Raw genomic sequence first — 20,505 nt, 5'->3', positions numbered from 1 at the left:
CCCATAGCAAACATTTGCTGCTCTGGACAGTTCCTAAAATGGACAGCAGAGAGCACTGTGGTCGTGACAGAAGAGAAATCCAAAAAGAAAAGCATTTCCTCAGTCGTATACAGCCCCTAAAAAGTACTGGAAGGATTAAGATTTTTTAATAGAAGTCATTTACTAATCTGTTTAACTTTCTGGCACCAGTTGATTTAAAAAAAATAAAAATAAAAAAGATTTCCACGGGAGTACCCCTTTAAAGAATTAAGATAACAGAGCTGATTTCTTCCAAAAATAGCACCACCCCTGTCCTCAGGTTGTGTGCAGTATTGCAGCTCACTCCATTAAAGTGAATGAAGCCAAGTTGTAATACCACACACAACCAGGTGTGGTGCTGTTTGGCAAAAAAAAAAAGAAGAAAATGATAAAAAAAAAAAAAAAATCAGTTTTTCTGTTCCTGGATAACCCCTTTTAATGTGACCTAGGAAGAAGGTTTTTTTTTTTTTTCTTTTTTTTTTTTTCTTTTCTTGTCCAAGTTACAACCCATTGTAGCTCCCGCATGCACGGATACTCCTGATCCATCGCACTTTCAAAGGATTCTGCGGGAGAGCAATGATTTACAGATAGAAACAAAAATGTCTGATTTCCTTAAACAACCAATCACAGATCGTCTTTCATTTCTCAAATTGCTCTGTTGTTAAAATAAAAGCCGAGCAGTGATTGGTCGCTATAGATAAGTCGGACGCATTTTTGTTTGGTAAATCTGGGCCACGATGTTCATGTTCTGGCCTGGACTATGTATTGTTTACATACTGTGGTTTTAGGGGCCTAAGGCTGTGTTCACACGCTGCAGTTTTTTCTCTTTTTTTTTATTTATTTTTTATTTAAATTTTTTTTTTCTTTCTTTTTTTTTTTTCTACTCTTTATGCGCTAATCTGTTTAATTTTCTGGCACCAGATCATTTAAAAAAAAAAAAAGTGCACTCCGGTGCAGGAACACTTATTACCTATCCAAAGGGCTGGGCCTGCCCACGATCTCCTGCATGGCACCCCAGCTCTCCGCAGGAACTGAGCGTGTCGACCCCTGCACCAAGCGAGGATCCATGTATCTCTGGGGGGGGGGGATAAGTGTTCCTACACTGGAGTACTCCTCTAATTAAAAACAAAATTATAAATCATTAGCTTGGGACCCCTACACCCCCCCCCCCCCCCCACCTTCCATATATCACAGTAATTTACACTCTCTTTAGTGATAGCTACTTGCCTAAAACCATATGCCAGTGTTTCCCAACCAGGGTGCCTCCAGCTGTTGCAAAACTACAGGCTGTCCGGGCATGCTGGGACTTGTAGTTTTGCAACAGCTGGAGGCACCCTGGTTGGGAAACACTGGCATATGGTGTGTAAGATTCTATTATTTTATCCACTTAGCTTTAAAAGGTGCTATGAACTACTAGGCCCAGCATGTCCCAGCAGCCAGTGGTGGTAAGTTGTTGCAGGGACTTGGTGAATTTTAGTTTGCTGCTTTCTTAAACAGTCCTAGAAGTAACACACAGCGATGTCTGTGGCCGGATGTCACAGGAATAAAATATATATATATATATGTATATATATATGTATATATATATATATTTATAGCCATCATGTCCCCGAGGACGGTCAGACCGCCCCCGCATTGATTTGCGCATGTCTTCTCTATACAGGCGCAGCTGACGCTATCAGTGGTGAATATCCGTCTGTTTTACCTGCATGGAATCGTTACTGGCGTCGTCAGCATGTATAAAGCTACATTTGTTTTATTATTTTTTTTATATATATAAATATATTAAATATTTAACAGCTTCATATTGAAGCTGAGCTGCTTAGATTTCGGTACCAGACCCGTTTAGAACTTGTCCTGTTTTATGAAAGTGAATTATAAATTGAAATAAAAATATTGTTTAATGATTGTGTCGAGTGTTTGTGGCAGCCATGGTGGGGGGGTAGTGGTCCTCATTGGGGAGGCTGGTGTTGGGAGTCTTTTGGTTATGTTCACATGGCGGAATCCTGCGGGAATATTCAGTTCAGAGATTCTGCTGCAGCAGCTCCATTGATTTGTGTGATTCTGCTGCACTGTGCACACAGCGGAGTCTCGATTCTCGGAGTCCCGATTCTCGCATCAGCAGAAAAAACAGACCTGTCTATTCTTTCTGCAGATTCTGCTCGCAAATGCATTGCCGTATGAGGTTGCACTTACTGACTGGTTAGGTAATGGGGACACTTCTGGACAGTTATGTAATAGGGCAATTACTGGCTGGCTATATAATGGGGGTGTACTTACTGACTGGTTATGTAATGTGGGGCGCTTACTGGCTGGCTATGTAATGTGGGGCGCTTACTGGCTGGCTATGTAATGTGGGGCGCTTACTGGCTGGTTATGTGTGTTGCCGGGAGAGTAATTGTGTCTAGGGTGTTGCGGTAATAGTGTAGTGTCTGGTGGTATTAACCCTTAAATGTCGTGACACCAGGGTGCGGTTTCCTCAATAGTAATGTTCCTACCGCCAAATGACCCACATACGGCAGGGAGAAATAGCGGAATGTCCACAGCAGATCTTATGAAGAAACTTTACTTGCAGATTTTATGCAACAGTATTGAACAGAAGTCTTTTCAAGAATGAACCGGGATACAGGTTCCTCACAGGTTTGCTGGGACTTGGAAGCAATGAGCTTTTGATGCTAGCCACTGTGCTACTATTTTAGAATATTTGAGCTGATAGTAGTCACACAGAATTCAGTTTTTTTGAGCTTTGAGTAACTCACGTTTAGTGGCTGCAGGTTCTTAGGCTTTGGGCCTAGATGAATTGAAGTGATGCTGATGAGATGTGCTTGCTTTCATGTACAAGTCTCGAGAGAGAGAGAATTGAGTGGCTGCAGCCCCTTTATATATTAAGAAGGCTGGACAAAAGCTCATTGGTTGGCAAACCTGTAAGTTATGAACCCAGTGAAAGACCTCCAAAGGTCCTTAAGCATTTTATACATCATAACTGTGTATCTCGTGACCACTAAGGTCCTATACAGATATTTCCTATACATTAAATTTTATATATACATTAAATAACCCATTTATATGAGGCGACTAGGGGTAAGCCCTACAGGAGAGCCCTATAGACATGAAGGGACTCGCTGCGGGGACCTCAGACAAGGGACAGGACCAGGTCCTGTACCGGGACACCGCATATGTAATAGGGGGGCATTTACTGGCTGGCTATGTAATGTGGGGTGCTTACTGGCTGGTTATGTAATGGGGTACTTACTGGGTGGTTATGTAATAGGGGGCATTTACTGGCTGGTTATGTAATAGGAGCACTTACTGGCTGGCCATGTAATGAGGGGCACTTAGTAGCTGGTTATGAAATGGGAGCATTGGCTATATAATGGGGGCACTCATTTTTTAAATTTATTTATAAAGTCTTTTATTTCACAAAAGAACATATGTACAAAACAAGTATATAATGGGGACACTTACTGGCTGGCTATGTATGTAGCTGGTTAGCATTATTAAGGGGGATCTGGGAGGCTGTATGGTAATGTTATGGGGGCACCATCTGTGGTTGGAACATTTATTATCCTCCTTTATTACAGGTACAGGGTCACTACTAGAGATGAGCGAACTTACAGTAAATTCGATTCGTCACGAACCTCTCGGCTTGGCGGTTGCTGACTTTTCCTGCATAAATTAGTTCAGCTTTCCGGTGCTCCGGTGGGCTGGAAAAGGTGGATACAGTCCTAGGAAAGAGTCTCCTAGGACTGTATCCACCTTTTCCAGCCCACGGGAGCACTTGAAAGCTGAACTAATTTATGCAGGATAAGTCATCAACTGCCGAGCCGAGAAGTTCGTGACGAATCGAATTTACTGTAAGTTCGCTCATCTCTAGTCACTACCAGTAGTACAGATGCACTTATCTAGCGCGTATCTAGACCTGAGTATACACTAATGCAGTGTTTCCCAACCAGGGTGCCTCCAGCTGTTGCAAAACTACAACTCCCAACATGCCCGGACAGCCTAATGCAGTGTTTCCCAACCAAAGGCTGTCCGGGCATGCTGGGAGTTGTAGTTTTGCAACAGCTGGAGGCACCCTGGTTGGGAAACACTGCACTAATGCACCGTTCCCCAATCTATGGCGAAACTACAATTCCCATCATGCACCACTTCGCGACGTTCGCGTGGGGTTCCAGTAACCTAGGATACCCGAGTTGTTTTATACAGTCACGTGGTGCGCCCGCTACGGCAGAAGGAGCCAATCAAGTAAAAGGCGCCGGCGTGATGACGTCACCGCCACGCAGAAGCCGATTGGCGGCTCGAGTTGTCGCCATGGCAACGCTTGTTGCGCTCAGGAGTTTGCTTAGAATTTGGCTATAGAGAGAAAGAGAATCCGAAGCTCCGTGCACTACAATACCCAGCAATACCACAACACCATGTCCCAGCATGTGGCTGCCATGAACCGCAAGAACCTACAGAAACTGGCGGAGACGCTGAGCAAGAGCGCCCGACACTGTAAGTCATGTATCCCGGTAGTAGCAACTAAACATGCTGGGAGTTGTAGTTCTCCCGCACCAGGTTTACCTTAGCAGCGCTGGGAGTTGTAGTTCATTTGACTCGGAAGTGCACTTATACCGCTGCTGTCGGCCCCTACAACTGAGAGCTATATGCGTCATCTGTACACATCTGGATTTTGTTACAATGTATCAGTGCAGGTATCAGATAGTATTGGTTTTTGGCCTTTGTGAACAGTTCTGCAGCAGCTATGGCGGTGCGGGCTGGAGATTACTGTTGCAGAGGATTGTCTGGGCTGGAGACAACTGTAACAAACCCTCAGCTGTGAGAAGGTAGTTTTCAGTATCTGGGTTGGTGTTTTCCAGCCAGGGTGCCTCCAGCTGTTTAAAAGCTACAACTCTCAGCATGTCCAGACAGCCAGCTGTTGCAAAACTACAACTCCCAGCATGCCCGGACAGCTGAAGGCTGTCCGAGCATGCTGGGAGTTGTAGTTTTGCAACAGCTGGAGGCACCCTGGCTGGGAATCACTGCTCTGGGTAATAGTGAGAGAAGCTAAAACACCAAGATGCCTTTTCTTGCCCGTCCAGGCATGCTGGGAGTTGTAGTTTTGCAACAGCTGGAGGCACCCAGGTTGGGAATCACTGCTCTGGGTATTAGTGAGTGAAGCTAAAACGCCAAGATGCCTTTTCTTGCCCATCATGAGGCTGGGATTACACAGAACAAAATATCTGAAAAAAACACCACAAAAAAACAAAAACTATTTATTTTTTTTTTTGCCAAAAATAGGGTGTATTAGGCTGTGCTTCCACTATTGCAAATTTCACCGAGTGGCTTTCATTTGGGGGAAACCCCCCCCCCCCCCCCAAAAAAATAAACCAAAAAAAAAACAAAAACGAAACGCTGTGGACATATCTGAGCATTTTTTTTTACTTTGGTGAATTTTTTACTCTTTCTTGTCATTTTTTTTAGGGCTCATTGCCGGTTTTCAAAAATTGCAGCTTTCTGATTATGGTGTTTTTTTTTCAGGAAATATCAGCTTTTTTTTTTCTTCCATAGACTTTTATGAGAGTTTAAAAAAACAAAAAAAAACAAAAAAAAAAACAACAAGAATAGCGCAATGAGGGTTAAACACTAGTGTTTGTATTTGCAAAAAAAGAAAAGTAGAAACACAGTCTTAGGCTATGTTCACATGTCTGCCCGGAGATCATGTGCACGAAAATATACCATCTCCATAGACAGCAATGCATAGAGAGGATTCTTTCATGCGGAGGGCGTAATCGTAATTTTTGCGTGCACCGTGCAGCAGAATCCCATTTACAACTATGGGACCCTGCTGCAACAGAATTTCTGAGCGGAATTTTCTCGCAGAGCCATGTCCATGAAGAAGTAACAAAAAAAAAAAAGTAGGGAGTTATTAAAGGGGTATTCCAGGCAAAAACTTTTTTTTATATATCACCTGGCTCCGGAAAGTTAAACAGATTTGTAAATTACTTCTATTAAAAAATCTTAATCCTTCCAATAGTTATTAGCTTCTGAAGTTGAGTTGCTGTTTTCTGTCTAACTGCTTTCTGATGACTCACGTCCCGGGAGCTGTCCAGCTCCTATGGGGATATTCTCCCATCATGCACAGCTCCCGGGACGTGACATCATCATTGAGCAGTTAGACAGAAAACTTCAGAAGCTAATAACTATTGGAAGGATTAAGATTTTTTTAATAGAAGTAATTTACAAATCTGTTTAACTTTCCGGAGCCAGTTGATATATAAAAAAAAAAGTTTTTGCCTGGAATACCCCTTTAAGATGTAAAAGGGATACAGTGGAAAACTTTTATTTTTTAAATCAACAGGTGCAAGAAAGTTAAACAGATTTGTAAATTACTTCTATTAAAAAAAAATCTTAATCCTTCCAGTACTTATCAGCTGCTGAATACTATAGAAGAAATTCTTTTCTTTTTGGAACACAGTGCTCTCTGCTGACATCTCTGTCCATTTTAAGAACTGTCCAGAGTAGGAGAAAATACCCATAGAAAACATATGCTGCTCTGGACAGTTCCTAAAATGCACAGAGATGTCAGCAGAGAGCACGGTGGTCATGATGTCAGCAGAGAGCTCTGTGTTCCAAAAAGAAAAGAATCTCCTCTGTAGTATTCAGCAGCTAATAAGTACTGGAAGGATTAAGATGTTTTAATAGAAGTAATTTACAAATCTGTTTAGGGCACCAGTTGATAAAAAAAAAAAAAAAAAAGTTTTCCACCGGAGTACCCCTTTAATCATGAATTGTCATGTTGGTTGTTGCAGTCACCAGGCACGAAGTGGAATGTCTCATCCGATTATACAACACAATAGTCGGACGTCCTATAGACCCCAACACCCGGGGCGGTATCGACAGGAACACCTTCAGGAACATCCTGCACAACACCTTCACCATGACCGACGACATCATCATGGACAGGGGTGAGCGCTCATCTGTTTGGCAGCGTTTTTGGCGTCACACGTGGCGTTCTGCATTGTAACCCTTGTGCTTATGTTCACCAGTGTTCCGCGGATTCGACAAGGACAATGACAGCTACATCAGCGTCAGCGAGTGGATTGAAGGCCTGTCAGTGTTTCTCCGGGGAACGCTGGATGAAAAGATTAAATGTAAGTGAGTAATAATAATACAAACCTTAAAGTGTACCTGTCATCAACACAAACATTTTATATAATGTAGATAATACTATTATATTTATAATTGTAATATACATTGGTTAAAAATTGTGTATATTTATGGGTGAAAAAATGCTGTCCCTGCAGCTGTTGCCCGTGTGTCTCTATGAGGAGACCAAATACAGGAAGTGAGAAGAGGAGAAGCAGGGATCTGTGCAGACTCCTGACTTCATGACTTCAGGGCCCCGCTGGTCCTCTGTGTACAGGGCCCCGCCGGTCCTCGGTGTACAGGGCCCCGCCGGTCCTCGGTGTACAGGGAATGGTTGGTGATATTAACTTCCTGTTTGTGGCCCCCAACGTCTCCCGATCTGACCCCCTTAGAATTTTATCTTTGGGGTCATCTGAAGGCAATTGTCTATGCTGTGAAGATACGAGATGTGCAGCACCTGAAACTACGGATACTGGAAGCCTGTGCTAGCATTTCTCCTGCAGTGTATATAGTAGTATATAGCAGTGTATATGGATACTGGAAGCCTGTGCTAGCATTTCTCCTGCGGTGTATATAGTAGTATATAGCAGTGTATATGGATACTGGAAGCCTGTGCTAGCATTTCTCCTGCGGTGTATATAGTAGTATATAGCAGTGTATACGGATACTGGAAGCCTGTGCTAGCATTTCTCCTGCGGTGTATATAGTAGTATATAGCAGTGTATACGGATACTGGAAGCCTGTGCTAGCATTTCTCCTGCGGTGTATATAGTAGTATATAGCAGTGTATACAGATACTGGAAGCCTGTGCTGGCATTTCTCCTGCGGTGTATATAGTAGTATATAGCAGTGTATACGGATACTGGAAGCCTGTGCTAGCATTTCTCCTGCGGTGTATATAGCAGTGTATACGGATACTGGAAGCCTGTGCTAGCATTTCTCCTGCAGTGTATATAGTAGTATATAGCAGTGTATACGGATACTGGAAGCCTGTGCTAGCATTTCTCCTGCAGTGTATATAGTAGTATATAGCAGTGTATATGGATACTGGAAGCCTGTGCTAGCATTTCTCCTGCGGTGTATATAGTAGTATATAGCAGTGTATACGGATACTGGAAGCCTGTGCTAGCATTTCTCCTGCGGTGTATATAGTAGTATATAGCAGTGTATACAGATACTGGAAGCCTGTGCTGGCATTTCTCCTGCGGTGTATATAGTAGTATATAGCAGTGTATACGGATACTGGAAGCCTGTGCTAGCATTTCTCCTGCGGTGTATATAGCAGTGTATACGGATACTGGAAGCCTGTGCTAGCATTTCTCCTGCGGTATATATAGTAGTATATAGCAGTGTATACGGATACTGGAAGCCTGTCCTAGCATTTCTCCTGCGGTGTATATAGTAGTAATTAGCAGTGTATACGGATACTGGAAGCCTGTGCTAGCATTTCTCCTGCGGTGTATATAGTAGTATATAGCAGTGTATACGGATACTGGAAGCCTGTGCTAGCATTTCTCCTGCGGTGTATATAGTAGTATATAGCAGTGTATACGGATACTGGAAGCCTGTGCTAGCATTTCTCCTGCGGTGTATATAGTAGTATATAGCAGTGTATACGGATACTGGAAGCCTGTGCTAGCATTTCTCCTGCGGTGTATATAGTAGTATATAGCAGTGTATACGGATACTGGAAGCCTGTGCTAACATTTCTCCTGCGGTGTATATAGTAGTATATAGCAGTGTATACGGATACTGGAAGCCTGTGCTAGCATTTCTCCTGCGGTGTATATAGTAGTATATAGCAGTGTATACAGATACTGGAAGCCTGTGCTAGCATTTCTCCTGCGGTGTATATAGTAGTATATAGCAGTGTGTACGGATACTGGAAGCCTGTGCTAGCATTTCTCCTGCGGTGTATATAGTAGTATATAGCAGTGTATACGGATACTGGAAGCCTGTGCTAGCATTTCTCCTGCGATGTATATAGTAGTATATAGCAGTGTATACGGATACTGGAAGCCTGTGCTAGCATTTCTCCTGCGATGTATATAGTAGTATATAGCAGTGTATACGGATACTGGAAGCCTGTGCTAGCATTTCTTCTGCGGTGTATATAGTAGTATATAGCAGTATATACGGATACTGGAAGCCTGTGCTAGCATTTCTCCTGCGGTGTATATAGTAGTATATAGCAGTGTATACGGATACTGGATGCCTGTGCTAGCATTTCTCCTGCGGTGTATATAGTAGTATATAGCAGTGTATACGGATACTGGAAGCCTGTGCTAGCATTTCTCCTGCGGTGTATATAGTAGTATATAGCAGTGTATACGGATACTGGAAGCCTGTGCTAGCATTTCTCCTGCGGTGTATATAGTAGTATATAGCAGTGTATACGGATACTGGAAGCCTGTACTAGCATTTCTCCTGCGGTGTATATAGTAGTATATAGCAGTGTATACGGTTACTGAAAGCCTGTGCTAGCATTTCTCCTGCAGTGTATATAGTAGTATATAGCAGTATATAGAGAAGAGGGTTGCATTGACAATCCAACACAATGGGCAGCACATTGAACACATTTTATAAGTGGTCAGAAACTTGTAAATAACTCATGAAAGAATAAAGTTACATTAAAACCAAGGACATCATTGTTTTTCTTGTGAAATTCCCAATAAGTTTGATGTGTCACATGACCCTCTTCCTATTGAAAAAACAAAAGTTGGATTCAAAATGGCCGACTTCAAAATGGCCGCCATGGTCACCATCCATCTTGAAAAGTTTCCCCCCCTCACATATACTAATGTGCCACACACAGGAAGTTATCACCAACCATTCCCATTGTATTAAGGTGTATCCATAGAAATGGCCCACCCTGTATATGATATAAAAAGTTTTTGTTGACGACAGGTAGGTACACTTTAAGGGATGTATTCACACCTACTGTATACTGTGCATATTTGATGTGCAGGATTTGAAGCTGTGATCAGTCATTTAGTTTACCTTAAAATCAGCAGCATCAAATCTGCAGCTTCAGATTAAATGGGTTATCCAGGAACAGAAAAAACAGAGCTGATTTGTTCCAAAAACAGCGTCACCCCTGTCCTCAGGTTGTATGTAGTATTACAACTTGGCTCCATATAATTCAGTGGGACCTAGCTGTAATACCACTCACAACCTGAGGACACGTGTGGTGCTGGTATAGGAAGAAAAACGACTTTATTCTATTTCTGGATATCCCCATTAAGATCTTATAACACTGTGGGGGGTCTGAACATTGGATTTTTCTTCAGATTGCTTTGAGGTGTATGATCTGAACAGTGACGGCTATATCTCCAGAGAAGAGATGTTCCACATGCTGAAGAACAGTCTTCTCAAGCAGCCGACGGAGGAAGATCCAGACGAAGGCATAAAGGACCTGGTGGAAATTACACTAAAAAAGATGGTATTTATAGTTGTATAGAAATGCTGGGGGTTGTAGTTTTGCAACAGCTGGAGACACCCTGGTTGGGAAACACTGATCTAGGCTGTGCCCATTTTTTTTTCTCACATCCTGACAGTGTGCATTTACCGTATTTTTCGCCCTATAGGACGCATCGGCGTATAAGACGCACCCAATTTATAGGTGCAAAATAAAAAAAATATAAAGATTTTTAACCCAATAGTGGTCTTCAACCTGCGAACCTCCCGATGTTGCAAAACTACAACTCCCAGCATGCCCGGACAGCCGTTGGCTGTCCGGGCATGCTGGAAGTTGTAGTTTTGCAACATCTGGAGGTCCGCAGATTGAAGACCACTGCATAGGAGGTAATACTCACGTGCCCCGCCGCTCCAGACCCATCACCGCTGCCCTGGATGTCGCTCCATCGCTGTCGCCGTGTCCCCGTCGCTCCGGAACGTCTCTGCTGCCGGCCGGGTATTCTCACTCTCCGTCGCCACCATCACGTTGTTACGCACGCCGACGCACGTACGCGACGACGTGATGACGAGGAAGGAGAGCGCCGGCCATACAGGGGATCCCTGAACGGAGAAGACACCGAGGAGGCAGGTAAGGTCCCTCCCGGTGTCTTGTAAGCACTAACCCGGCTATTCAGTCGGGTTGTTCGGGACCACCGCGGTGAAATCGCGGCGGTCCCGAACAGCCCGACTGAACAGCCGGGTTAGTGTCACTTTCCCTTCAGATGCGGCGGTCAGCTTTGATCGCCGCGTCTGAAGGGTTAATACAGGGCCTCACCATGATCGGTGATGTCCTGTATTAGCCGCAGGTCCCGGCCGTTGATGGCCGCAGGGACCGCCGCGATAGGTGTGTATTCGCCGTATAAGACGCACCAACTTTTTCCCCCCAGTTTTGGGGAAGAAAAAGTGCGTCTTATACGGCGAAAAATACGGTATGTATGCCAGGGCGCATTCACACTACGGAGAAATTCTTGGCAGACACTACGCAGGTGTTTCCCAAACAGGGTGCCTCCAGGTGTTGCAAAACTACAACTCCCAGCATGCCTGGACAGCCAAAGGCTGTCCAAGCATGCTGGGAGTTGTAGTTTTGCAACACCTGGAGGCACCCTGTTTGGGAAACACCGCACTATGCACACAGCAGGTCGTGGATAGCACCGCTTGGACATGACCATTGACAGCAATGCATATCCCGGCAGATTTTGGCGAAATTTATCAAAACCTATCCAGAGGAAAAGTTGCCCAGTTTCCCATAACAACCAATCAGATGGTTTCTTTCATTTTTAACAAGGCCTCTGCAAAATGAAAGAAGCGATCTGATTGGTTGCTATGGGCAACTTTTCCTTTGCACAAGTTTTGATAAATTTCCCCCACCATATTTAAATTTCCGCAGTGTGCATGTGCAGCAGAATCCCACTGAAAACAATGGAAGGCTGCTGCACTGGATTGTCTCTGCTCGGGAATCCTGTACTGCGAGTGGGCCCTAAGACGTGTGTTCTCTGCCTTCTCCCGCAGGATCACGACCATGACAGCAAGCTATCCTATTCAGATTTTGAAAAAGCGGTCAGAGAAGAAAACCTTTTACTGGAGGCGTTCGGTCCTTGCTTACCGGACAGTAAGGTGAGATTTAAGATCTGTTTTTCCATAGAGCTTGATCTCCGCAATGCAGACACAGTATAGAATTGTAATATATAATCTTAAAGAGAACCTGTCACCAAACTAAACTTTTAATATATTGTTCCTTAAGTAATTATAAGACACTTTCAGGGGTGTGGAAATTTTAAAAAAAAACTACTTGTCCAAGGGACTAAAGCGGAACACAATCTACTTGTCCCTCAAGAAAATCCACTTGTCCTGGCAGATAAAATAATTTTCACCAAAATAGTCTGATCCCCCCCACTAGGCCACCAGGGATGGATATAAGACCCCTTTAGACACTGCTCGCGATTATCGCGATTTTTTGTTCCGCGATACTGAATCGATTTTAAAATTCTGAGAATCGATTTTTTTATAAATTATTATAATTAACATTTACTGTATTTCACTCACTGAGTCACAGTCCTATTTGTCTGTCTTATTTTTTTTATAACACTTAAACTCCTGACCACTAGTTGGCAGTGTACCTGTTATCAGCTCTGTCCCACTCGCAGGCTGCTACCGCGAGACTACAGACTCAGAACAAACAGGAAGGAGAACGTACGCACTCACAGGACAACTCTCGCGGGATCTTGTTCTTTCTCAGCTAGAATAAGTTTTCCCAAGCTTTTAATAGGGAATATCGCGATATATCGTGATATATCGCCAACATGACAGTATCGCAATATATTGCGATATATCGAATCGCCACCCTGGTATCGCGATTCGAATCGAATCGCCAAATTATTTGCGATTCACACCCCTAGTTAATAGGTGATCGCAGTATGCCAGGCTATTAGCGGCCGGAGAGCTGTAGCTCCTCTTACACCCCAGACAAGCCCAGATAAGTCTACATGTAACTTTTTGATCACCTTAAAAAATTTCTCATATGAAGTGACCAAAAATGAACAATTCTGGACAATTATTTACATTTACACTGTTCCCCGTACAGTTTAATTAACATAATATTTTAATAGTCTGGACATTTCCACATGTAGCGATACCACTTATGTTTATTTTTGTACATTTTTATTTAAAGAAAATTGGAAACTTTTATTAGGAAAGGGGCTTATTCACATGTATATGCACTTATTAAAATATTTTAATCACTTTTTTTCAGTCTCAATAGGAACTTATGTTACTGGGGGGTGTTCTGCTTCTCCAGTTTATGTGCTGTATTTTGTGTCAGAAAATGCTGGAAGTTGCATTTAGTTACTAGATAACTACAACTCCCAGCATGCCCTGATACAGCCTATGGTTGTGTGGGTGTTGCAGAATGTTGCACTGTATAGTACAGTTAAGGTTATTGTGTAACATGCTGGGAGTTGTAGTTTTGGTTTGTGTCAGCTGCAGAGCCATAGTCTGTGTCAAGGAATACTGGGAATTACAGTTAGTAACTACAACACCCAGCATGCCCTGATGCAGCCTATAGCTCTGCAGCTGACCCGAACCAAAACTACAACTCCCAGCATGCCCTGATGCAGCCTATAGCTCTGCAGCTGACCTGAACCAAAACTACAACTCCCAGCATGTTACACTTTATAGTTCTACAGTTTAGGTTATGGTGCAACATTCTGGGAGTTGTAGTTTTGGTTCGGGCGTGTTTGCGTGCATCCGTGGGGCTCTTGGTTGGCGGGTGAGTATGAAGGGCGGGATTCTGGGGGTGTAATTTAGTGCGGGTGCCACTAAAAATAAATAAAATTAGATGGTACAACTGCCCTAATGCCCGACGTGACAGTCCGCTCCTATACAAAACATTCATGCATACACATATCATACATGCATCATCCACTGCCCCCATATACATACACACACACACACACCCCCGCCACTGCCCCCCCCCCACATCATACATTACATACACACATACACTCACACCATACATATGCACACATCATACATACACCTGCCGCTGCCCCCCCACATCATACATCACATACATACACATCACACTTAGACATTATACACACACATCACACATTACACACACATCACACAGACATCATACACACATTATACATTACATACACATCACACAGACATCATACACAGACATCATACACACATCATACATTACATACACATCACACATAGACATCATACACACATTATACATTACATACACATCACACAGACATCATACATTACATACATACACATCACACTTAGACATCATACACACATCACACATTACATACACATCACACAGACATCATACACACATTATACATTACATACACATCACACTTAGACATTATACACACATCATACATTACATACACATCACACATAGACATCATACACACATACACTCACACCATACATATCCACCAGTGTTTCCCAACCAGGGTGCCTCCAGCTGTTGCAAAACTACAACTCCCAGCATGCCCAGGGCATGCTGGGAGTTGTAGTTTTGCAACAGCTGGAGGCACCCTGGTTGGGAAATACTGATATACACCATCCTCCCCCATCATACATTACATACACATCACACATACACTCACACCCTACATATACAACCACCCTTCCTGCCGCCGCCTGTATTCTCGGTCTCCTCACCTGAGCCGCCATGAGTGGACATCAGAGCTGTAGTCACCGCGGTGTGAGGTGAGATTTCCATCCTCCCCTCCCCCCCTGCTCTGTGTTTTCCCCGTGCAAACAAGCAACCTCCCCGTGGTGGATTAGGTCCTGTCTAGACAGAGCCGGGGAGGGGGGAGCTGTGTGCGGGGGATGGAGCTGTGCACGGAGCTGTCTACGTCCTCTCTCTCCCCCTGCTGTGTCTTCTTGTGTAGAGCTGCATCCTCCGGGAGGGGAGATAAGGGGGCTCTGCGGTCAGCTGGAGGCCGCCGCCCCCTCCATACACTCTGAGTGCTGGTGTGAGGTGTAGACTTCCATCGGCTCCTGCGCCTCACATCGACATTAAAGAAAAATAAGGGGGACGTCGGTCTGTCCCTGCCCGATACAGGGCTAAATCTATAAACAATTCACCTGCCCGGCACCCAAAACTACTTGTCCTGGGCGTCAGGCTATAGGATTTCCACATCCCTGCACTTTGCTATTTACTTGCTGTTAAAATTCTCAACCTTTATTTGCGATTGAAAAAACAGCCACTAGGTGGCTCTGTTCCCTTCTGCAAGTCATACAGTTAGTTTGGTCCCGTCCCGTCCTGGCAGGAGACCAAACTCAGGAAGTGTGTGCGGGGCATGGCGAGGCACAGCTCTCACAGGCTTCAGTGATGTCGCTCTTGCTGGGGAACGCCCACTTTCTCCTGCCAGGAGCTCACACAATGTGAGCAAGGGGAAAGGTATGATGCACAGTTTTTTAAAACTCAGATTTTTTTATTTTTAAGGGCAGGAGGTGTGTTAGGAGTAGTTAGGGAATATAATCTGAGTTAGTTTCGAAAATTTGGTTTGACGACAGGTACTCTTTAACCTCTTAAGGACGCAGGGCGTACCTGTACTCCCTGCACCCGGTCTATAAAGCGGGGTCACCCACGATCATTGTGCCGCACGCTATTAACCCTTTAGACTCAGCGTTCAAAGTTGACCGCCGCGTCTAAAGTAACACAAATACACTCCCGGCAGCTCAGTCGGGCTGATCGGGACCATCGCGGTAAAATTGCGACGTCCTGATCAGCTAGAACGCGAGCGGAAAGTCCGTTACCTGCCTCCTACGCATCCGATCAGTGGTTGATTGCGCCAAGCCTGAAATTTAGGCTTGAGCAATCGACCGCTGATAACACTGATCATTGCCATGTTAATGCACGGCGATGATCTGTGTAGCATATCAATGTGTGCAGTGCTATAGCCATTGTAACATTGCAAAAAAAAAAAAGGGTGGAAAAAAAAAAGTTAAGATCATTTAACCCCTTCCCTAATAAAAGAATCACCCCCCCCCCCCCATTAAAAAAAAAAAAAAGTGTTAATAAAAATAAACATATGTGGTATCACCGTGTGTGGAAATGTCTGAACTACAAAAATATATTGTTAATTAAAGTGCACGGTCAATGGCGTACACGCAAAAAAATTCCAAAGTCCTAAATAGTGTATTTTTGGTCACTTTTTATATCATGAAAAAATTAATAAAAAAGCAATCAAAAAGTTTGATCAATACAAAAATGGTACCGCTAAAAACCTCAGATCGCAGCACAAAAATTGATTCTCATACCGCCCTGTACAAGGAAAAATAAAGTTATAGGGGTCAGGAGTTGACAATTTTAAACATATAAATTGTCCTGCATGTAGTTATGATTTTTTCCAGCAGTACGACAAAATCAAACCTATATAAGTAGGGGATCATTTTAACCGTATGGACCTACAGAATAAAGATAAGGTATCATTTTTACTGAAAAATGCACTGCGTAAAAACGGCAGCCCCCAAAAGTTACAAAATGGCGTTTTTTCTACAATTTTGTCGCACAATGAATTTTTTCCCCGTTTCGCCGTGGATTTTTTTGGGTAAAACGACTGTCACTACACAGTAGAATTGGTGGCACAAAAAATAAGCCGTAATATGGAATTTTAGGTGGAAAATTGAAAGGGTTTTGATTTTTAAAATGTAAGGAGGAAAAAACAATAGTGCAAAAACGGAAAAACCTTAAGGCGTTAATATACAGAGGAAAAAGTGGCGACATGGATTATGGCAGCCATTGATATCTGTCCTTTCATTGATCAGTGGCTCTTTGGATTAGGTTAGGTTCACACATCCGTTTGCATCGACCTGTCAAGGGTCCATCTGGCTTTTTTTAATGAGCCGATCGGACCCTGAAACGGCTCGGATGCAAACAGCTACTACATGGTCATGATGGATCCCATTCCCTTTCATGGGGTCGGTCGGTGACCTGGTAATTTTACAGGATTTTAGCGGAGAAACTCCCGTCCTTTGGGTCAGATCGCCGACGGAACTCCAAATAGCGAAGTCCGACAACAATGTGAACGAGGCCTTAGCTGTTACCAGCAGATGCTTTTTTCCCCTATGCATCAGTTTTTATAGGTGTCCTATACACGTTTCAAAACCTTACTTGTTGTCAGTGAATGAAAAAAATCCAAGGATAGAAAAACATAGCCGCTTTCTTCCTGAAACAACACCCCTTTTGTCCTCAGGCTGCATGTGGTATTGCAGCTCAGTTCTATTGAAGGAAAGGGAGTCAAGTTGTAATATTACACACATCCTGATGAGAGGTGTGGCACTGTTTTTGGAAGAAAGCAGCTATGTTTTTCTAACCCTGCGTCTGTCTGGGCATGCTGCGAATTGTAGTTTTGCAACAGCTGGAGGCACCCAGATTAGAAAACAGTGGAATAGAGAATACTTGGCTTAGAAATTGTGTGAAATGTTGGTCTGGGAGCCATTTTTTTGTTAACTTATTGAGCTACTAAGGCTGTGTAAACATAGGCTTCTGTGTAAATCCCCACAGCCTATGTTAAAGGGGTACTCCGGTGAAAAACAATTTTATTATTATCAACTGACTCCACAAAGTTAAACAGATTTGTATATGACTTCTATTAAAAAGTCTTAATCCTTTCCGTACTTATCAGCTGCTGAAATTGAGTTGTTCTTTTCAGTCTGACCACAGTGCTCTCTGCTGACACCTCTGTCTGTCTCAGGAACTGTCCAGAGTAGGAGGAAATCCCCATAGCAAACCTCTAATGCTTTGGACAGTTCCTGACACGGACAGAGGTGCCAGCAGAGAGCACTGTGGTCAGAGAGAAAAAAAAAAACCCACATGGCATACTATTTGAGAAACTACACCCCTCAAGGAACGTAACAAGAGGTCCAGTGAGCCTTAACACCTTACAGGTGATTGATGAATTTTTCATTAATAAAGGGTGCAGTGAGCATTTACACCCCACTGGAACAGATCTTTGGAACAGTGGGCTGTGCAAATGAAAAATTACATTACTGCACCCCTTGTTAAGTTCCCTGAGGGGTGTAGTTTCCAAAAATGGGGTCACATGTGGGTGTTTTTATTTATTTATTTATTTATTTTTGCATTTATGTCAGCGTTGTGCGCCAGAGCATTTTACGTCCACATATGGGGTATTTCTGTACTTGTGAGAAATTGCATTACTTATTTTAAGGGTCTTTTTTCCTTTTATCACTTGTGGAGATTAAAAATATGGGCAACACCAGCATGTAAGTGTAAAAAAAAAAAAATATATATATATATTTTTTTTTTTACACTAACATGCTGGCGTAGCCCCCAATTTTTCATTTTCACAAGTGGTAAAAAGAGAAAAGACCCCCCCCCACACACACAATATACTGTATATACTCAAATATAAGCCATCCCGAATATAAGCCAAGGCCCCTACTTTCCCCCCCAAAACCCAGGAAAAGTTATTGACTCGACTATAAGCCTAAAGGTGGGAAATACATCATCCCCCCCCCCCGTCATCATCTAGACCCCCGTCATTAACACCCCCATCATCATCATCCCCCTCGTCATCCTCCCCCCCCCCTTCATCATCACCGCCTGTCAATCCCTTCTCAGTGGTCTTCAACCTGCGGACCTCCAGATGTTACAAAACTATAACTCCCAGCATGCCGATTGCTGTCTGGGCATGCTGGGAGTTTTAGTTTTTAAACATCTGGAGGTCCACAGGTTGAAGACCACTGCGGCCTTCGTCATCATCCAGACTGCCCTTTAGTTTTCTACTCACCTCCCCTCGCTGGGAAGGAAGGGTGAGCTGGTCCGGGCCATCTATGCTGTAGGGACCGTCCGGTGGGGAGGGTTAGTCGTTCCAGGCTGTCCATCTTCACCGGGAGGCCCTCTTCTCTGCTCCGGGGCCAGCTCACCCTTCCTTCCCACCGAGGGAAGGTGAGTAGAAAACAAAAGGGGGGTCTGGATGATGACGAAGGCCGCAGTGGTCTTCAACCTACGGACCTCCAGATGTTTCAAAACTACAACTCCCAGCATGCCCGGACAGCCGATGGCTGTCCGGGCATGCTGGGAGTTGTAGTTTTTCAACATCTGGAGGTCCACAGGTTGAAGACCACTGAGAAGGGATTGACAGGCGGAGATGGATGGCCGGGACCACCCCCTCACAGCTAAAGCCAGAAACTTTTTTTTGTTCACTCGAGTATAAGCCGAGGGGGGAGTTTTCAGCACAAAAAAATCATGCTGAAAAACTCGGCTTATACTCGAGTATATACGGTAAGTAATGAAATTTCTCCTGACTACATTAATACCCCATATGTGGAAATGAATTGTTGCCTTTAAATAGGAGTGCTCGGTGCTAATTTGAGGCCTGAATTAGGGATTTGCACAGGGGTGACTGACCGTTGCAGGGATAGAGACGGCCTTGCATGGAGGGGGTGTGCCGGGGGGCATGTGACATGTACAGTATATTTCTTCACTCGGCGCAGTGGCGGCCATGAAGCCACTTGATTTACTGCATTGATGGGAGGCCAGCCGCGGGGGGTCCTGCGGCCGATGTCTGTGACCATAAGCTGCCTATGACAGCTGAAGTCATGTTTACATGCTGTGACAGTTTAGCTTCAGGACAAGCTGGCTGGTCCTAATGCGGCAAGCAGTTAAAGGGGTATTCCAGGAAAAAATTTTTTAATTATTTTATTTATTTTTTTATATCAACTGGCTCCAGAAAGTTAAACAGATTTGTAAATTATGTCTTTTAAAAAAATCTTAATCCTTCCAATAATTATCAGCTGCTGAAGTTGAGTTGTTCTTTTCTGTCTGGCAACAGTGCTCTCTGCCGATGTCTCTGCTTGTCTCGGGAACTGCACAGAGTAGAAGAGGTTTGCTATGGGGATTTGCTTTTACTCTGGACAGTTCCCGAGACAGGTGTCATCAGAGAGCACTTAGACAGAAAGAACAACTCAACTTCAGCAGCTCATAAGTACTGAAAGGATGAAGATTTTTTTAATAGAAGTAATTTACAAATCGGTTTAACTTTCTGGACCCAATTGATATATATATAAAAAAAAGTTTTTCTCTGGATAACCCCTTTAAAGTTCCCCTCTTAAATGTAGGTCTTAGATCATAGACTTAGATTTGCTGTTCTGTGTGCAGCGCAGTGTCGTGAAATTCTCTTTCTTTTTCCTTGCAGAGCATCATGGCATTCGAGAGCCAAGCATTTGCAGAACCCTGCGACCCATAGGCCTATATTCACACAGCATCACATCAGCAGGAGGAGACATGGATTTTCTTCAAGAATAAAGTGAGAAACAGGATCTTGATCATTTCTTAATTCTTTGCCAGTCCACAAAAAGTACTATATATCCTGTTATAGCAGCTCAGGAATGAGGACGGAGCAG

The 20,505-nt window shown here is 43.7% G+C and overlaps 1 protein-coding gene across 1 annotated transcript; it reads left to right on the top strand.

Moving 5' to 3' along the window:
- Positions 1-4,278: 4,278 nt before the first annotated feature.
- On the top strand, positions 4,279-20,421 carry CLXN (calaxin). The gene is made up of 6 exons (XM_056519027.1): positions 4,279-4,512; positions 6,810-6,965; positions 7,047-7,151; positions 10,437-10,588; positions 12,112-12,216; positions 20,298-20,421. Exons 1-6 carry the CDS (start codon positions 4,434-4,436, stop codon positions 20,346-20,348), a joined length of 648 nt encoding a protein of 215 aa, XP_056375002.1. The 5' UTR covers positions 4,279-4,433; the 3' UTR covers positions 20,349-20,421.
- The last annotated feature ends 84 nt before the right edge of the window (positions 20,422-20,505 follow it).

The sequence above is a fragment of the Hyla sarda genome, chromosome 5 (assembly GCF_029499605.1).
Source record: "Hyla sarda isolate aHylSar1 chromosome 5, aHylSar1.hap1, whole genome shotgun sequence".
NCBI classification, from domain to species: Eukaryota; Metazoa; Chordata; class Amphibia; order Anura; family Hylidae; genus Hyla; species Hyla sarda.
The sequence above is the reverse complement of the archived record's forward strand: the minus strand, read 5'-3'. Positions and strand labels throughout refer to the sequence as shown.